This window comes from Balaenoptera musculus, chromosome 8 (assembly GCF_009873245.2).
Source record: "Balaenoptera musculus isolate JJ_BM4_2016_0621 chromosome 8, mBalMus1.pri.v3, whole genome shotgun sequence".
Lineage (NCBI taxonomy): Eukaryota > Metazoa > Chordata > Mammalia > Artiodactyla > Balaenopteridae > Balaenoptera > Balaenoptera musculus.
The window spans coordinates 101021895-101040615 of record NC_045792.1 but is presented as its reverse complement, the minus strand read 5'-3'; the positions used below and the strand labels follow the sequence as shown (position 1 = coordinate 101040615).

The 18721-nt window shown below is 50.9% G+C and overlaps 4 protein-coding genes and 1 non-coding gene across 6 annotated transcripts; 2 read left to right on the top strand and 3 right to left on the bottom strand.

The window, feature by feature from the left end:
* Window positions 1-1482: 1482 nt before the first annotated feature.
* On the bottom strand, window positions 1483-2845 carry LOC118899360 (ubiquinol-cytochrome-c reductase complex assembly factor 3). The gene is made up of 2 exons (XM_036860965.1): window positions 2230-2845; window positions 1483-2139 (listed from the first exon to the last, which is right to left on the bottom strand). The coding sequence occupies exons 1-2, from the start codon at window positions 2455-2457 to the stop codon at window positions 1990-1992; spliced, it is 378 nt and encodes a 125-aa protein (XP_036716860.1). The 5' UTR covers window positions 2458-2845; the 3' UTR covers window positions 1483-1989.
* Window positions 2846-3312: 467 nt separating this feature from the next.
* Window positions 3313-9559, top strand: LBHD1 (LBH domain containing 1). The gene is made up of 6 exons (XM_036860966.1): window positions 3313-3694; window positions 3773-3941; window positions 4552-4779; window positions 7053-7177; window positions 8689-8786; window positions 8872-9559. The coding sequence occupies exons 1-6, from the start codon at window positions 3479-3481 to the stop codon at window positions 8900-8902; spliced, it is 867 nt and encodes a 288-aa protein (XP_036716861.1). The 5' UTR covers window positions 3313-3478; the 3' UTR covers window positions 8903-9559.
* Window positions 5236-6713, bottom strand: CSKMT (citrate synthase lysine methyltransferase). 2 transcript variants are annotated; one of them, XM_036860963.1, is made up of 4 exons: window positions 6691-6706; window positions 6312-6399; window positions 6076-6209; window positions 5240-5912 (listed from the first exon to the last, which is right to left on the bottom strand). In XM_036860963.1, the coding sequence occupies exons 3-4, from the start codon at window positions 6140-6142 to the stop codon at window positions 5257-5259; spliced, it is 723 nt and encodes a 240-aa protein (XP_036716858.1). In that variant the 5' UTR covers window positions 6143-6209; window positions 6312-6399; window positions 6691-6706; the 3' UTR covers window positions 5240-5256. The 2 variants fall into 2 exon arrangements, 1 of the variants encoding a protein (XP_036716858.1); XR_005020937.1 differs by lacking the exon at window positions 6076-6209 and having other exon boundaries at window positions 5236-5912; window positions 6691-6713.
* LOC118900357 lies at window positions 6477-6625 on the bottom strand. Its single transcript, XR_005021131.1, has one exon. It is a non-coding gene; the product is annotated as a small nucleolar RNA SNORA57 (small nucleolar RNA).
* Window positions 9560-13882: 4323 nt separating the features above from the next.
* INTS5 (integrator complex subunit 5) lies at window positions 13883-18538 on the top strand. The gene is made up of 2 exons (XM_036862145.1): window positions 13883-14021; window positions 15391-18538. The coding sequence occupies exons 1-2, from the start codon at window positions 13942-13944 to the stop codon at window positions 18368-18370; spliced, it is 3060 nt and encodes a 1019-aa protein (XP_036718040.1). The 5' UTR covers window positions 13883-13941; the 3' UTR covers window positions 18371-18538.
* Window positions 18539-18721: the final 183 nt, after the last annotated feature.

The window sequence follows — 18721 nt, the reverse complement described above, 5'->3', positions numbered from 1 at the left end:
GGAGAGGTGCTGGAGTGTGGGGTGTACGTTGGATAGCATCTTTTGCTCCTGTGGGTAAGGCAGTACCTAAGCCTGAAATCCTTAGTAGCTGTGTGCCTTGACTTCTTTAATTAAGCCTAGTTTCTTCTTTAGTAAAACGGGGATAATAGTGCCTGTTAATTGGGGTTGTGGGGGCTTACGTAATGCTGATGTAAGGTGCTTTAGCACTGTGCCTGGCACCTGGTAAGTCCCCAATTAAGTATTAGCTACTAGAAGGGTAGTTTTTAAAATGTGACCATTCACAGTGAGAGGAGCCGTAGGAGCTCCTTCACAACTGCATCTCTTCTGCACTAAAAAGTATTGAGTACTTAATATATACCACACAGTTTTAAGTGCTTTGTATGTATTAACTGAGATATGAAGGCAGTATCATCTAGCTGTAGGTACAATGATCCCATTTTAGAGATTGGGACACCACAGCACATGACTTGTCCAAACTGACCCAGCTAGCAAGTAGCAGAACCTGGACACATCTCTGGGGAGCCCGACTCCAGGGCTCAGGCGCTGAACTGCCAAGCTCCCCTCGTGCTGCGGCTGCTCCCCTCGTCCCAGTGCGCCCTCAAACAGCTGCTGACCCCCCTCCTCTCATCCCAGACATGACACATGACAAATGTGCTCAGCTTACGACTTCACCATCTAGTAGCTGAAAACTGCACCAATGCTCTTATCTGGGTTTACACCTCAGTGTTACCAAGCTTTATTTAGTGTGTTCCGGCTTTACTTAATACAAGCAGCCCCCCACCCCGCCCCGTCCCCCATCAATTGCAATCTTGTTTGGAACCACAGGACATAAAATAGACAGAAGGGGAGTGAATTGGTTGACTTCGCTGTAGGGCGTCCGCCCCACTGATAGCTTTACCTCATCCCATCAGTGGCATCGCCAATAGATCCTACGACGGATTCAGAAATTGAAAACCACTACAGTGAAAACCTTGTGGGAGGAAAACCCCAGTGCATTTAGTGAGAGGCTGCCCTGTGCCTGGCACTGCACTTTACATTCCTAAGTTCACCTTTTTACAACTCTCAAGATAATCGTCACCATTTATTTATTTATTTATGTATTTATCTGCACCAGGTCTTAGTGGGATCTTCATTGCAGCATGAGGGATCTCTTAGTTGCGGCATGCGAACTCTTGTTGCAGCACCTGGGATCTAGTTCCCTGACCAGGGATCGAACCAGGGCCCCCTGCATTGGGAGCACGGAGTCTTAGCCACTGGACCACCAGGAAATTCCCAATTATCACCTTCTTTGGAACAGGACTAAGGCTCAGAGGTTTTTTAACATGCAGGAGTTGAAACAAGATCTGACTCAAAGCACACTCCTTTTACCGCTCCTGCCACGGTGGCCTCCGAAGGTTAAATTAAGGTCACAGAAGGCATTATGGCACATGTTAATTGCTAGAAGCCCCTCTCCAACCTCATTCGAAGGACAGGCACCCAGAGTGTCCTCTATGGGTATTTACTGCACAAGAGTTTCCACGATAGTTAACGATTTCAAGAACGTCAGTCGGTTATCCCCGAAAGTACACTCACGCAAACCACGTGACCTGACGTGTGTTTTGAAAACGTGGTCGCTCTGCCTATAGGGCTTCAGCGTCACATGAGGGGCGGGGCAGGCAGGAGCTGCACTCAAGCCCGCCCGCAGCACTGACCCCCATAACACTCTAGGCTCTTATGGGCGTCCAGCCGCAGCGTTCACTCTCTGGATGGAGGAACATGATTTATTGGTTCCTTCAGTTAGCCACATCCGATGACCTGGCACAAGACGTGGACGTTAAAACGCAGTCAATGCAGGGTTTGGGGGGGAACGTGCTCACCCGGCGGCAGCTCCCCAGGTCCCGAAGAGGTCTGCGCGTGTCTGGACTCCCCGCCGGCCCACAGAGGAGTAAGGCCGGCTCGGGTTCCTGCGCTGCAGCGGAGGTCCCGGCGCGCACGGGGGCAGGTTTGACCTCAGGCTGACTTCCCGCCGCCGCCACTCATCCAGTTCTTTCTCCAGGCGACGTTCTCTTGCGTGGCCGCTGCCTCCTGCAGAGAGGCCAGAAGTAGCTCTTTGGTTCTGGCCGCCTCGTCCCTGCGCTGCGGGTCCTGCTCCGGCATCTCCTGCGGGCAGGAAGGGAGGTTCGTAGTCCGGGCTACCAGCCTGCGGTTCTCCGCCCGTTCGCCCCACCTCGGCCTCCCAACTGCTCACACCTTCAGCATCGTCTGCTTCTGCTGTTCTCCCGGGGCCACGAGGACAAAGAGCGCGGTGCCCACGCCAGCCCCCGCGCCCAGCACTGCGCCCGCGATCAGCGCTTTGCGCAGGGTCTCCATGGCCGACCGCGCGACCAGCGAAGCGCTTTCCGGAGTCTCCGGTAGCCTAGCAAGGCCGCCGCGACGTCTCGATCTGCGCAGGCTAGAGCGCCTCACACAGGAAACCATAGAGACGAGGCCGGGCTAGAGAGGCCCTGGCCAGAGAAACGTGTCGAAGCTAGAGCTCCTGGGTGTTAAGACTAGGTTTAGCTGAGGAGGTTGACCACGTCAAGAGGTGTTGGCACCTAGAGCCGAGCGTGGGGCCCCTTGTCATGAAATCCCAAGGAGGATTGCTAAGGGGAGAGTAAGTATCTTCATTGTTGCTGTGAGTTTTACAATTGCCCAGCTCCGCAATGTCCTGATCAATAGAGGGTCAGGGCTGTGCTCTGTAGTTTCCTACAATTACTTGTGCTTTTCCAGTACAGTACATGAGGACATCCAGATACTTATAAACATCAATCTATTGACTGCCTTCAATCCCTGCAACTCCTGAACAAAAACTCAAAGCCAAGTGTACCGGGTGGGGAGAAGGGTATATTTATGTTTTCCTTTTATTTTACTTGTTGAAAGTAAACGTTACCTTTCTCTTCATGGTATATAACCTTGGTTTTTTGTTTTGTTTCTAAACCATGGAAACCATGGATTTTGTGTAACATACCGAATTCTAGTTTGGAGAAGAAAACACCTCTTAGTTGTGTGACCCTAGGCAAATCGTTTAAGTTCTTTGTTTCTCGGTTTCTGCATCGGAAAATGAGGCTAATAACAGTATCTATCTCATAGTTTTAGGATAATTAAATAAGTTTATATGAAAAGCATTTAAAACAGTTCCTGGCAAATAGCATACACCATAAAAATATTCATTAAATAAGATACAAAGAAACATGTCAATGTGGGAGACCCAGTAAGAACCAGGAAATTCCAAGTTTGTTATCAAAGCTCTTCACTCACAGGGCTTTAATCCAGATGCCCTCGTTAACTCCTACTTCTACCTTTCCCAGTGTCACCAGGGAGTGAGTAGAAATAAAGCTCCTATCCCACCTCTTGGGATTGTCCCCTGCCCTGGAAGGCCCATAATCTCCTTGCATGTCAGCCTCTTCTCCTCAGAAGTGATTAAGGGGCCAGGCTCCAAAGCAGATTAAAGGAACAGTCTATGGGGTGCTCTGGGCAGGGGTACTCTACTGAGTTCAACCACCCTGCACTCCAAGAATCAGCACCCATGGCCCTTGTGCCAGGGAGCAGCGAGGATGGGCCTTGGCCTAGAGATAGCCCAGGCTCCTCCCAGCAACCAGAAAGTCCTAGACTGACCAACCCTCTCTGGGAGGACAGAGGAGAAATTGGCCAGGTTGAAGGTCGCCAGGATGTTCAGGTTAGTACTTCCCCACCTTGTGTCTTGCTGTTGGCTTATGTTCCAATTTGGCCCAAGCCCCCTGCTGTGCCCATCCAGGTTGTCTGTCAAAAGACCCACCTCCCCTCCATCGTGGTGGAAGCCTCTGAGGCTGAGGCGAGTGAAGAGAGTGGGGAGCTCCGGTGGCCACACGAGGAGCTGCAGCTGCTCACTGATGATGAGGAAGAGGAGGTTGAGGTCTTCTTCCAGGACCAAAGTGAAGAACCAGGTGAGGGAGGTGGCTGGTTCAAGTGAGGCTGTTGTGAATGGGATGGTCTAAGCAGGACAACTTAGTTGTGTCTCTTGCATTAAGCAGCACACAGTAGGTGCTCAGTAAACACAGTGAAGAAAAATGTAGAGGTGGGAGATAAAAGTCAAGGTGGTTGGCAAAGTTGATGAACTTTAAAAGGCAGTTGTGATGTCAGATAGGTGACACCTTTTAATATGTATTTTTAATACTTTAAGATATTTTTGTCATGGGGGAAAAGAATAAGATCACCCCAAATCCGACTACCCAGAGATTAACATTTTGGATGCCTTCTCTTCCAGATTTTTCTTCATGTCTATATACCGTTATAGAAGCTACTTTTACTATGTGCCAGGCACTGTGCTGAACACTTTTACATATATATTTCAGGACCCAGTGAGGAAGGATACTTTCTCCCTCATGAGGAAACTGAAGCTGTTAAGTTAGGCTCTTCATTATAATTGCTGTATTATTTTTATAAGCAAAAGAAATTACATGAATGTTTTATCTTTAAAAAAAAAAATCCAGTAATATATCAGGTATATTTTTCACTGTTAATGGGCTCTTTAACTCCCTCCTCCCCACCCCCCAGGCTGGACTTGGAGCTCACTGGACCCCAAATCTCCCTTAAGAACCTTTAACCCAGAACTCAGCTGGGGGCAGGAACAGGTAGATCAAGATGCCTCCTGGATTCCAGAGGAGACAGATTGTCAGGAAGCCCCCAATCCCTGTCCTCTCTGGGACTCAGCATCAGGTTCCTGTGTCTGCAGAAGCTGCTTTGTGGAATATTCCCATTTCCTGCCTCCCAGGAGCTTTGAGGGTAAGTATCACTCTCCCTCAAACATTTTACCTAGGTTTATGAAGCCCTTCCACCTGTCCTTTCACAATCTTCCCCTTTTACAAGTTGAGAAAAATGAAGGCTTACAGGTTAGGCCCCTGGGTCACACAAGTCATATCCAAAGAATTTGGATTAAGAATTCCTATCTGTGCTTTTAGGAGTTCAGTTAACTGGGGATGGGGAATGATCCACTTGTGCCTTCTTTATTCAGCACTCATCTTGTGCCTGGCACTGCTAAATGTTTCACCTGTTGTTGTATGGAATCCACCTAACTCCAGGTATTATTCCAACCTTGCAGATGAGTAAACTGGGGCACAGAAATATTCAATACTGTGTGCACACAGCTAATAAATATGGAAGCCAGGATCCAAATCCTCATTTTCCAGTCATCTTGCCAAGACAAAAGCTTTCTCCAACTCCTCACCCAACAGAAACACTAGGGTCAGGTTTTAGAAGTCTTTAATTGGAGCCTTGAACCAAGTAAGCAAAGTAGGTGATGCCCCCGAAAGGGCCCAGCTCCTGCACAGACACAGTCCAGCCTTGGGACCCTTGCTCCAGGCAGGGCAGCCGTACATCAGGGTCCTCATCTGAGAACTGAATCAGGGTCCCCCCAGGGCTTAGGACCCTCAGGCACTCTGACAGCAGCTGGTAAGCCCCAGGCAGACCACCCCGGGCAAGAGCATCCCAGGTGCCCTTGTCTAGCACTAGATGGAAAGAGTCTGAGGAAGCCACTGGCTGCAGGTTCTGGGCATTAGCTTGCATGAAGTGGAGGCGTGAGGCAGGGTGCCCCGGGCACAGGGGTGTTTGGCCTTGGCCACCTTCCAGGAGGCTGTTCATGTGGGCCACAGCCACAGGAGATAAGTCCACCCCCAACACGTCCACTGGGTGCGGGCATTTGGTGTAGAGGCCTGTACACAAGCTGGAGGTCCCACAGCCCACGTCCAACACCCGCGGCGGACAGGCAGCTGGTGCCTCCTGCAGCAGCGGCAGTAGGAGCCCCTGGGCTTCCTCGTATCCAAAGAACCAGTCGAAGGTGCCGGCGCTGCCCTGACGGGGCTGGGCGCGGAGCTTATCCCAGAGGCGGCGGTCCGCCAGGCAGCTACCAGCCAGGGAGCCTGTGGACGAGTGGAGGACTTGCGTCACCCAGCGCCCAGTTCTAGCAAAACGCGACAAAACCCGCACCAATGTGGCCTGAGGCTTTAAGCGGCACAATTTCTGGGACTAATTTCCTGTGTAACGAAGAACCCAACTTGCCCTCCCTCTGTCCACCTTCCCTACCCGCCACGGCGCGACGCGCCCCCGCCGCCAGGCTCGCCAGGTGGAGGGTTCGGCGCAGGGCTGCCATCCGGAGGTGCCGGCAAGGTCGGCCAGATAAACTTCTGCGAAAATGTCGCCCGCGCTCCGGCAGGGGCCTGAGGTCCAAGGGAAGATTCGCAAAATCCGCTGTGCGGAATCACGCGTACAGCCTCCCTAACTCTGCAGCCTCGGAAAAAAGAACGCGGACACAAACTTACTACGGTACGAAGGGCCTTTATTGTTTGCAACGGGAAGTGGAAGAGGAGGGGATGCGACAGCTCCGGCTCCTGGGGCGGCTCCACAGACCTGAAATCAAAGGAGAAGGTGTGAGCACCCCGGGGAGGAGTCTGCTGAACCTCGGTTCTGCCCTGCTCCTTGGAGCCCTGTGTCCCGGCGCTTGAGGATAGAACCCGCGGACTGAAAGCCGCCGGTACCGAAGACATGACGCCGAGGGGGCCGGAGCCCTTTCCCTCTACCTCCGTACATTACGCGGACCGGGACCGCACGCCCGATCCCCGCCAAGAAAAGGAGGGTCAACAGACCCCACCCAGAACCCCCGTACGGCCAGCCGGTGAAAATAGTAGAGCCGACACTCACTCAGTCGCCGTCCTCGAAAAGGCAAGAGAGCCGCCCGGGCTCCTTTATATAGCTCTAGGACCCGCCCCTCCCCGAGCTGCGATTGGCTAACGGAGGGCTGAGGGGTGGGGCGCACACGGACCCTGCGCAGAGGTGAAACGTTGGACGCTGAGCTGGTTTCGCAACGCAGCAATGGGTGCTCCGGGGGGAAAGATCAACCGGCCGCGAACGGTGACTGTGTGGGAGCCCGACCCTGTTTCCCAAGCGTCCCGGAGCCCTTTACCCTCGCCCGAGATGGACTCGATGGGCCAGTGTCGCCGGGTGCGGGGTCCCGGGTCGCGGTGCACGGCACCGCTCTGATTAAGCATCTTCCTCCCCCTTAGGAGCTGAAGAAGAAGCTGTTCAAGCGACGGCGGGTGTTGAACCGGGAGCGGCGACTGAAGCACCAGGTGGTCGGGGCTGTGATAGACGAAGGGCTGATCACGAGGCACCACCTCAAGAAGCGGGCGTGAGTGCCAGGCCCTCTCCCTCTTGATCCTCCCCACCAAGCCTCCTTCCCTCCTCTTTGTCGAGCTCCGGAGCAGCTAACACCTTTTTGCTTTCCTTGCGTACTCACGTTTATGCAAGGAACGTTTGTGCCTAAACTCTGCTAGTCTCTCACTGTACCTGTAGCTCACAACCTTTCTTCGGTTCTTGGACTCTGCTGAGAATCTAAGGAGAGCTGTGGACTCCCCCACCTCCCCCAAGTAACATTATACATTCACACAGATTTTTTTATAAGTAAATTTAAAAGCACACACATAAGTGTGCGGTGAACCATTCGATGAATTTTCACAAGGGCACATGTGAGATTTTTGCATATAAATTTCAAGGCCTCCTGAGTCTTGGGGCAGAGTTCCCACCCCATTCTTTCATTGACTTATTATAAATATTTAGTTTATAAAGCGGCATAATAAATATATTTGGTCCTTGTCTCTGCTTTGTGGAAGAGCTAAATTTCCTGAGTGATAAGAGTGCCTTTTATTTCCTAAGGATCCCCTTTTGAGCACACCTAAATTTATGCAAATGGTGACTTAGCGTGGGGCTGGTCGTCAGAAAGATGAAGTGATTAGAGGATTGGAAATTTAATTCCCTCTGCACTGCCTGTAGGAAGAGGGTGGGTGGGTGCTGTAGATTAAGCTCTACACAACCTCTTGAACCAGCTCCTGATTGGTCAACTGGTGGAGGTACTGGGAGGTTGGCTCACCTGGAGAGAGCATGGAACCTCTGGCCCCTTCCATACCTTACCCTATGCCTCTCTTCCATCTGACTGTTCCTGAGTTGCATCGTTTTATAATAAATCAGTAAATGCAAGTACATGTTTCCCTGAGTTCTGTGAGCTGTTCTAGCAAATTATCGAGTCTGAGAAGGGGATCATGAGAACCCCAATTTATGGCTGGTCAATCAGAAGTACAGGTAACAACCTGGATTTCTGATTGGCATTTGAAGTGGGGGAAGCCTTAACCTCTGGTATCTGTTGCTATGTCCTGGTAGATAGTGTCCAAATGGAGTTAAGTTTGTAGGACACCCAGTCAATGTCCATTGAGAATTTGGAGAATTACTTGATGTGGGAAACCTCCCCCACCCACCACATCTGCTGTTAGAAGTATCAAGAATAAGGGACTTCCCTGGCGGTCCAGTGGTTAAGACCAATTGTGCTTCCAATACAGGGGGCATGGGTTCGATCCCTGGTCAAGGGAACTAAGATCCTGCATGTCGAATGGCCAAAAAATATATATCTATATCTATATCTATAGATATATATACATATATATATTTATAAAATAAGAGAAGGAAACGTTTCTATTATGTACTAAATTTTAGCAATTATTGTTACTTTATGTATGTGTTAAGACTAGTTTTAGGTAAAGTAACAGTTCTTTGACTTGGATCCAAAGACCTTTTCAGTAACCAGAACCACTGTGTGGTCTGTATTGGTTCAGGTTAACCTGGATATTTTTGCTCTTACCAATCCTTCAGGTCCAGTGCACGTGCCAACATTACTCTGTCTGGGAAGAAGCGCAGAAAACTCCTCCAGCAGATCCGGCTTGCCCAGAAAGAGAAAGCAGCCATGGAGGGTGAGGCTAGGGCACAGAAGTTGGGGTGGGGGGGCAGCCTGGATTCACTTGGGTTCTTTAATGCTTCCTCTTTCCCTTTGCTCAGTGGAAGCCCCCCTCAAGTCAGCCAGGACTAGTGAACCACAGCCCAAATCAAAAAAGAAGACAAAAGCCCCCCAGGATGTAGACATGGAGGACCTTGAAGATAAGAGCTAAATCTCACACCCCTTCCACCAGAAGATTCTCAGCTGGAGCCAGGAGGACTCGATGGTTATTTCAGAGGACTTTGGAGAAAGCGTTGCTCCTTTTCACTGTCCCCAGATTCCTCTTCCCTAATGGCCTAGTGACCTGCCCTGGAGGGATGTATTGAGAGGAAGAGGGTAGAAAAGAAAGATTGGAGAGGGGGTCCTAAGCAGTCAACTCCATTTGTGATAAAGCCCTAGCATTCTCACTGAGATGTGTGTGATTAAATGTAGGAATGGGGATAGGCCATGAGAAGGGGCTGTGAGTGTGGAAACAAGACAACTGGGAAACAGGACCCACAGTTCTTACTTGACCAAAGGCAACAAGAAGCCATCCTCCATGATGGCCCTGTCTCCCCGATGAGTGACACTCCAACTTTCCATTTCTGACAAAAATAAGGTGTTCTGTAGAGATGGCAGAGGAGGTAAGGGTCTTGATACTGGCCCTGCCTGCTCCCCTGTGTGAGCAGGGTGGGCAAGTGACCGTGGTTGTCTCTGCTTCCTTTGCTGGATTATATTTTTAATAAAGTGAAGATTATTTTTCCCTTTTAACGTTCAGAAATTCTGTTTGTTGGAAGCCAGGGCTGGGGTGGTTAATTAAAGTGAGAAGCTGTGTGTGCAGAGATGTGGTCAACTGGAGAAAAGCATATTCTCTCCTTGCTCTATTAATCAGTGCAGGCTTCCTGGAAGAGGGAGGGTTTGGGTACAGTGTTGTGCTCCCCCCCTCCTCAAGTTTATATTTTGGACATTTTCAAACCTTCAGTAAAGTTAAGAGATTAGCACACTGAGCCCTTAAATATGCACTCTACTTGAATTGACAAGTTTTTAACATTTGGCTATGTTTGATCTCCTTACCCGCTTGCATATATATATGTGTGTTCAAGTATGTATAATTGTTGTCTTTGCTGACTCATTTGAAAGTCAATTGCAGATGAGATTTTATCCCTAAGGACATGCTTCTATATAGCCAAAACACCTAAGACATTTAACATTGGTGGAATAGCTAAAATTCAGGTTTTCATATTCACATTTCCTCAGCTATTCCAGTAATATTTTTTATAGCTGTTTATTGTTTCCTCAATCCAGAAGCCGTTAAGGATCACGCGTAGCATTTAATTGTCATGTCCCTTTAGTCTCCTTCAATCCAGAACAGTACCCCACCTTGTCTTAGGTGACTTGGTGTCTTCGAAGAGTCCAGCCTAAATTAATTAATTAAAGAATATCTCACAGCCTGGGTTTGTCTGAGTGTTTCCTCATCAATAGATGTAGGTTAAGCATTTCTGGGAAAAATTCTACATAGAGAATATTGTGTTTTTCCCATTGCATTTCATCAGGAAGTAAGTGTTGACTGAAAAAAAAAAAATACACAACCTAAAGGTTGAGAATTATGTTTGATTCAGCAGACTTGCTGAAAACTTAAACCTGGAAAACAGCCTCTCGGATAGCTCTGAGGTAAGGGAGGAGCCAGGATAGAGGAGTTTTTGCAACAAAAACCAGGTAGTCGGTGGGGCTTCCCCGGTGGCACAGTGGTTAAGAATCCGCCTGCCAAGGCAGGGGACACAGGTTCAAGCCCTGGTCCGGGAAGATCCCACATGCCGCGGAGCAACTAAGCCCGTGTGCCACAACTACCGAGCCTGCGTGCCACAACTACTGAAGCCCGCATGCCTAGAGCCCGTGCTCCACAACGAGAGAAGCCACCGCAATGAGAAGCCTGCGCACTGCAATTAAGAGGGGCCCCCACTCGCCACAGCTAGAGAAAGCCCACGTGCAGCCACAAAGACCCAACACAGCCAAAAATAAATAGACTTAAAAAAAAAACAACAACAAAAAACCAGGTAGTAGGAACATCAAAGATTATTGTTAATTAAAGAAAATCAGACTTCTCAAGTTAATTAATTTAACTTCTCAAGTTAATTAATTTAGCCTTTCTATGTATGGGAAGACGCAAGAGTCTCGGCTCTTTGAAATCATTCCTTTGATACGCTCCTTAACTACCTATGGCCAGTATCCTGTTCTTTTTCTTCCTGAATCTCCTCAGGGTGCACCGCTGGGGATGGCTGCAGTGGTTGACGGTTGGATGGAGGGCAGCCTGTTTGGAGACCGTCGGAGACAGCCGTGGTGGCTGATTGCTTGATGGCCACAACGTTGTTTGTTTTCTGATATAGCATGCAGGCAAATTTTTTGTCCACACATATAATATCAGTTTGTCTCATTATTGGTGATTCCTAGTGTTAAGTGGGTGTCTGTCAGATTTCTCCACGGTTAAGGTATTCTTTCCCTTTGTAATTAATAAGCAATCTATGGAGTGATCCTTTGAGATTGTATGAATACCCTATTCCCCAATGACCTCTCAACAATGGTTTTAGCACCATGATGATCCGTATCTGAATTGTTACTGCTGCAAAATGGTGATTTTTCTAATTGTATCATTCATTCATCCATGTTACTCATTTTACATATTCTGTAAAGGAAACCCCTACTTCCTTTTAAAAATCTCATTTAGGTTGTTAAACATCTGTTACTATCACTTTTTCATGCTCCAAATCATACCAAACTGGCCAGCCAAAGCCTGTGTCTTTTTTGGGGGGGGGCCACACAGAATACAGCATCTTGGTTCCCCAACCGGGGATTGAACCTGTGCCCCCTGCAATGGAGGCACAGAGTCTTAACCACTGGACCACCAAGAAGGTCCTGGTCCTGTGTCCTTTTGACACAGCACCACCAGTATCTGAGCAATTCCTTGCTGTCTGGCACAATATGTTCCAGGCTCACCTGCTACTTCCCCTGGGCTAAAACTTGGTATCAACTATTTTTCTATGGAGACAATATTATGTCCAGTTTTGAACACAGAAAGGAAAAAGTACTTGTGTGAAACTGAACTATATTCAGATGTGGTAAGGAGAGGAGGGGAGAAGCTGCAGGGAGAAGGACTTTCAACATCTTGGGATCCCCATCACCTTTCATAATTTTGTTCTAGCCCTGTGCCTAAGGCAGAAAGGAGCTTGCTGTGTTCAAAGAAGAGTTTCTATACCTGGTATTGTGCTAAATTCTTTACACAAATAATCTGAAGTGGGAATTCCCTGGCAGTCCAGTGGTTAGGACTCCATGCTTCCACTGCGGGGGCACGGGTTTGATCCCTGGTCGGAGAACTAAGATCCTGCATGCTGCATGGCATGGCCAAAAAAATAAAAAGAAAAAAAAAAAAAGAGAGAAAGAAATAGGTGAATAATCTGAACTGATCTTTGCAAAAAGTTTGTGAGATACGATACAGCATGCGCCATTTTACAGATAAGGAAAGGGGCTCCGAGCAGCTGAGTCACTTGCTCAGGGTTACATTGCTAATTAATAGCAGACATGAATCCAGATCTGTCTAACTCCAAAACAAACACCCTTAGATTGTGAAATCTTTAAGGGCAAGGACCACATAATAGTCTCATAGCTGGAAGAATTTATCGGGTTCAAAAGGCACTTTTATTTTTTTGGCCATGCCGAGAGGCATGCGGATCTTAGTTCCCCCACCAGGGATCTAACGCATGCCCCCTGCAGTGGAAATGCAGAGTCTTAACCACTGGACTACCAGGGAAGTCCCCAAAAGCCACTTTTCATAGATCAAAAGTCAAGGCCCAGAGAAGGGAAGTGTTGGGTCCAAGTTTGAAGCAGAGCTAGGAGCAGAAATTGTCTCATATTTACTGTCCTAGAGCATATATGCTTCAGGAGTGATCGAACTTCTAAAATTTAAGAATAAATATAGAACCACCCTAATTACTCATTTAGCTTTTAAAACACAGTCACTTCAAAGATATCTTTAGAGCCTACCATCTGGTGTTATTCTAACTCACATTTCCACTGAGAACAGTAAGCCCTCTGGTTAATACAGGCCTCAGAACCTACTTTCCTTTTCATTCATCCAACCAGCTATTAAGACCCTGCTACATGCCAGGAAGACACTGTTGTATGTATGCGATGATGATAAAGGCTTTAACAAAACTGGCAACATCCCTGTTGTCAAAGAGCTGGAGTTCATTCAACAAATATAATAAAAACAGCTATTGCTTATATAGTGCTTACCTACCATTGCAGGCACCAAGTGCTATACAGTAAACATATTACCTGGTTTCAGTTTTCACAAGCCTGTGAGGTAATTGTACTATTAACATCCCGATTTCCAGAAAAAGAAACAGGCAGAGAGGGGTTAAATGAAGTACACAGCCGGTTAGTGGAATAGCTGGAACGTGATCTAGATAGACTGGTTGGAGCGGGGGCTCTTGATGAGGTCTATTATGTCCTCATAAGGTTACCAAGCTCTCTCTGCAGCTATGGGGATGTAAGGTTGGGGAAGGTCCCCCTGCACTGGGAGACTGGGGAGCCTGACAAAGATCGTAGTGCCAACCTAGGACTGGGAGAACACCTTCAGCCCAATTTATTTCAGGTTTCCTCCTCTCCCTCTCTCTCCTTGTCTTCTCTTCATCTTCTCTTACGGACTTTCACTCCTTTCTTTCCGTCTCTCTTCCGCTTTCCCTCTTCCCTTCTCTCTTTTAACTGCTTTTTACATTGTCACTGGTTATTGATTAAAATGTTTCCTAAGGTGCTTCCTTTTTTAAAACCTCGAGAGTTGAAAATTTTGTTTCGGCTTTAGAAAAATTAATTAAATCCAATTAAGTGGTCGCAGCTAGCCTTAGCCTGTGTCAATGGCCCTCTCGGGGGGTGGGGGGGGGAATGGCTGTGTTGAGGGTGGGTCGGCTTCCCGCTGTCATGGGTGCAGCCCCGTTCTGGGACGCCGACTCATCTCGGAACCAATGTGTGAGGGTCAGGGACGTCGCCGGATTGGTTTTCCTGAGAGGCCTTGTCGCTGGTTCCTTTCGGGTTTCCCGGCAGCGCGCATGCGCTCCCTGCGCTCCGCCGCTCCCGCTTCGGGCTCGGGCTAGGGCTCCGGGATGTCCGCGTTGTGCGACCCTCCCGGGGCCCCAGGGCCTCCCGGGCCTGCCCCGGTCTCCCACGGTCCCGCGCCGCTCAGGTAGTCAGAGCCCCTGGCATCTTTCCCTACCGCGGGGTCCCGCGCCGATAACCAGCCTTCTCGGCAGAAACCCGGATCCCACTTCGAGAACTCGCGTCAGGGTTCTCAGAGATTCCCGGTCGGGTCTTCCCAGAACTCAGGGACTGCCTCACCAAAACTCTGGGCTCCACTGCCCGCACTCCCAAGATCTCGGTACTGCCTCCCCCTAAACGCCAATGCCCAGTTACCCCAGATCCTGGCCTTGCTCTTCCAAGAGTTGGGACTATCAGAACTCTTGGGAACCCAGGTGCCCTGTCCCTTAGACCCGAGGGAACCCAGGGTCCCCTGACTTCATGGAGACTCCCTGAGCACCCAGGCCCAGAAACCCACAGAATGCTTTCTTCTAGCCTTTCCCTTACTCTCCAACGGAGACACTCCCCTCACCGTAGAGTGGGTTTTTTTTGGAGGAACCAGAGATGGATGGCACAGTCAGAGCCTTATCAACCTCTAGAGGATGCTGTCTTTGGCAGAAAATGCAATAAGAGCAAGGGGATTTTGCCTCTTCCCATAACACTGGCTTCTGAACCTCTGAGACTGAACCCATATGTTTCAGGAGGGGAAGGGTTGAAGGGCATTAGCTTGTCTCTGCCCTGGGGCACCTTGATTCCTGGGGCATACTGAGGGTTCTGGGAAGGTGGTGGCTGTTGCTGCGGTGGAGTCCAAGTGGTTGGTGGTTAGGATGCTTGCAGAATATGGGAAGAAGCAGGTTTGGGGAGGGAGAGCTCTTAATAAAGGGCAAATTTGGGCTTAGAATTTTCTTTCCATTAAGAGCAAAATCCAGCGTTCTTGTTTGTATGTAGGGGGGAGTGCAGTAAAGCTAGAAAGGTGTGTTCAAAGCAGATGTTACAGGAACACAAAGTATACTTACTCAATTCAACAAATATTTATTATTTCCCATATTCCAGGCACCCCAGTAGAAGAGGATCCAGTGTTGAAAAGGAGAGAACTGTTAACTACCCTCTTGGAGTTTATAGTCTGATTACTTACCTTGGTTTCCTTCTCTGTAAAATGGGATCATAATGGTACCTACCTTATTGGGCTGTTATCTGTATTGAAATAATACAAGTAAAGTACTTAAAAGAGAACTTGACGTATTACAAGAGTTATCTAATATTGATACTATTGTTATTTATTAAAAGAAAAATAGCTAGCATTTACTGAGTAACTAGTGTGACCTAGATATGGTGCTTACGTGCTTTACGAACATTATCTTTTGAGGGAGGTACAGTTATCCCTATTCTACATAGAAAGAAACTGAAGCTCACAGAGGGAATGTAACTTGCTCAACAACTCCCAGCACTCTAACTCTGCTTCTTTTGCTTCCTTACAGTGCTCAGGAGCTGTCGCAGGAAATCAAGGCCTTTCTGACCGGTGTAGACCCTGTTCTGGGCCACCAACTCTCTGCTCGGGAACATGCTCGCTGTGGCCTTCTCTTGCTCCGCTCTTTGCCACCTGCTCGGGCTGCTGTGCTTGACCACTTGCGAGGTGTCTTTGATGAGAGTGTCCGGGCCCACCTGGCTGCCCTGGATGAAAGCCCTGTGGCTGGTCCACCTCACCTCCGTCCACCGCCACCCTCCCATGTCCCTGCTGGGGGACCTGGTCTAGAGGATGTGGTGCAGGAAGTGCAGCAGGTGCTGTCTGAGTTTATCCGGGCCAACCCGAAGGCCTGGGCACCTGTGATTAGTGCATGGTCCATTGACCTCATGGGGCAACTGAGCAGCACTTACTCGGGCCAGCACCAGCGTGTGCCCCATGCCACTGGCTCTCTCAACGAATTGCTGCAGCTGTGGATGGGCTGTCGGGCCACACGCACGTTAATGGACATCTATGTTCAGTGCCTCTCGGCTCTCATTGGTAGCTGCCCGGATGCTTGCGTGGACGCCTTGCTGGATACCTCTGTCCAGCATTCCCCACACTTCGACTGGGTTGTGGCGCATATTGGCTCCTCTTTTCCCGGCACCATCATCTCCCGAGTTCTCTCCTGTGGCCTGAAGGACTTCTGTGTTCACAGTGGGGCTGGAGGTGGAGCTGGTGGCAGTGGTGGAGGCTCTTCTCAGACCCCCTCTACAGACCCCTTCCCTGGATCTCCTGCTATCCCTGGGGAGAAACGGGTGCCCAAGATTGCCTCAGTTGTAGGCATCCTAGGGCACCTGGCCTCCCGCCATGGAGACAGCATCCGACGGGAGCTCCTGCGAATGTTTCATGACAGTCTGGCAGGGGGCGCTGGCGGCCGGAGTGGGGATCCCTCCCTTCAGGCCACAGTTCCCTTCCTCCTGCAGCTGGCAGTCATGTCACCAGCTTTGCTGGGCACAGTCTCTGGAGAGCTGGTGGATTGCCTGAAGCCCCCAGCTGTGCTGAGTCAGCTGCAGCAACACCTGCAGGGATTCCCCCGAGAGGAGCTGGACAACATGCTGAACCTGGCCGTGCACCTGGTGAGCCAGGCCTCTGGGGCAGGTGCCTACCGCCTGTTGCAGTTCCTGGTGGACACAGCCATGCCTGCCTCAGTCATTACCACCCAGGGCCTGGCTGTGCCAGACACCGTGCGCGAGGCCTGTGACCGGCTGATCCAGCTACTGCTGCTGCACCTGCAAAAGCTGGTTCATCACCGGGGAGGGTCTCCTGGGGAAGGGGTGCTGGGCCCACCCCCGCCCCCCCGCCCTGTGCCCTTTCTAGATGCGCTAAGAAACCACGTCGGAGAGCTGTGTGGAGAGACGTTACGTTTGGAACGGAAACGCTTCCTCTGGCAACACCAGCTCCTTGGCCTGCTCTCTGTTTATACCCGGCCTAGCTGTGGACCTGAGGCCTTGGGCCATCTCCTGAGCCGGGCCCGAAGCCCTGAAGAGTTGAGTCTGGCCACTCAGTTATACGCAGGGCTGGTGGTCAGTCTCTCTGGCCTCCTGCCCCTGGCCTTCCGAAGCTGCCTGGCTAGGGTACATGCAGGGACTTTGCAGCCTCCCTTCACGGCCCGGTTCCTGCGTAACTTGGCACTGCTAGTGGGGTGGGAACAGCAGGGTGGTGAGGGCCCTGCAGCCCTAGGGGCCCGGTTTGGGGAGTCTGCCTCAGCTCATCTGTCTGACCTGGCTCCTCTCCTGCTCCATCCTGAGGAGGAAGTAGCCGAAGCCTCTGCCTCCCTCCTGGCCATTTGTCCCTTTCCTCCGGAAGCCCTGTCCCCTTCCCAACTCCTGGGACTGGTGAGAGCTGGAGTGCATCGCTTCTTTGCCTCTCTCAGGCTGCACGGTCCCCCAGGGGTGGCTTCCGCCTCCCAGCTTCTTACCCGCCTCTCCCAGACCTCCCCGGCTGGGCTCAAGGCTGTCCTGCAGCTGCTAGTTGAGGGAGCCTTACATCAGGGCAACACAGAACTGTTTGGTGGGGAAGTGGATGGGGACAATGAGACTCTCTCAGTTGTTTCAGCTCCTTTGGCTTCGGCCTCCCTGTTGGACACAAACCGGCGGCACACTGCAGCTGTGCCGGGCCCTGGAGGGATTTGGTCTGTTTTCCACGCTGGAGTCATCGGCCGTGGCCTAAAGCCACCCAAGTTTGCCCAATCACGCAATCAGCAAGAAGTGATGTATAACACCCAGAGCCTCCTCAGCCTCCTGGTGCACTGCTGCAGTGCCCCTGGGGGGACTGAATGTGTGGGCTGCTGGGGGGCTCCCACCCTGAGCCCGGAGGCAGCCAAAGCAGTGGCAGTGACCTTGGTGGAGAGTGTGTGTCCCGATGCAGCCGGTGCTGAGCTAGCCTGGCCTCCTGAGGAGCATGCCCGGGCCACCGTGGAGCGGGATCTCCGCATTGGCCGGCGCTTCCGGGAACAGCCTCTGCTCTTTGAGCTGTTAAAGTTGGTAGCAGCTGCTCCCCCAGCCCTGTGCTACTGCTCCGTGCTGCTGCGGGGGCTGCTGGCCGCCCTCTTGGGCCACTGGGAAGCCTCTCGCCACCCTGATACAGCCCACTCCCCCTGGCACCTGGAGGCATCCTGCACCCTGGTGGCTGTCATGGCTGAGGGAAGCCTCCTGCCACCAGCCCTGGGGAATATGCACGAGGTATTTAGCCAACTGGCACCTTTTGAAGTGCGTCTGCTGCTGCTCAGTGTCTGGGGCTTTCTCCGGGAGCACGGGCCCTTGCCCCAGAAGTTCATCTTCCAGTCAGAGCGTGGCCGCTTCATCCGGGACTTCTCCAGGGAGGGTGGGGGTGAAGGTGGAGCCCATCTGGCTGTTCTGCACAGTGTCCTCCACCGCAACATTGACCGCCTGGGCCTTTTCTCTGGCCGTTTCCAGGCACCTTCACCGTCCAATCTCCTTCGGCAGGGGACATAGCCTTTCCATGCTCCAGAAGCCGAGGGAGGTTGAGCCAGGAGAGACAGGGGGCTAAGGTGCTGCAGAAAGGTGGAGGTTTCTCTGCTGAGACCTTGGCCTAAAAGAGCGCTGTCACTTTCTTCCTCCCCCACCTTTTTTTCTAAATAAAATTTGCCGAGTTGAGAAAAAGAGTCCAGTGCCTCTGTCTGATGCGGAGAGCCGGCAAATTCGGACAGCGCCTGGGTCTGAACAATCCCGCCCCCTCCCTCAAGCCCCGCCCTGGCCCCGCCCCCACGAGCATTTAGAGTACGCTCTCGGCCAATGGGACAGACGCCAGGCCTCAGTGTGTCCCGGCCAATCAGGAAGCCGGAA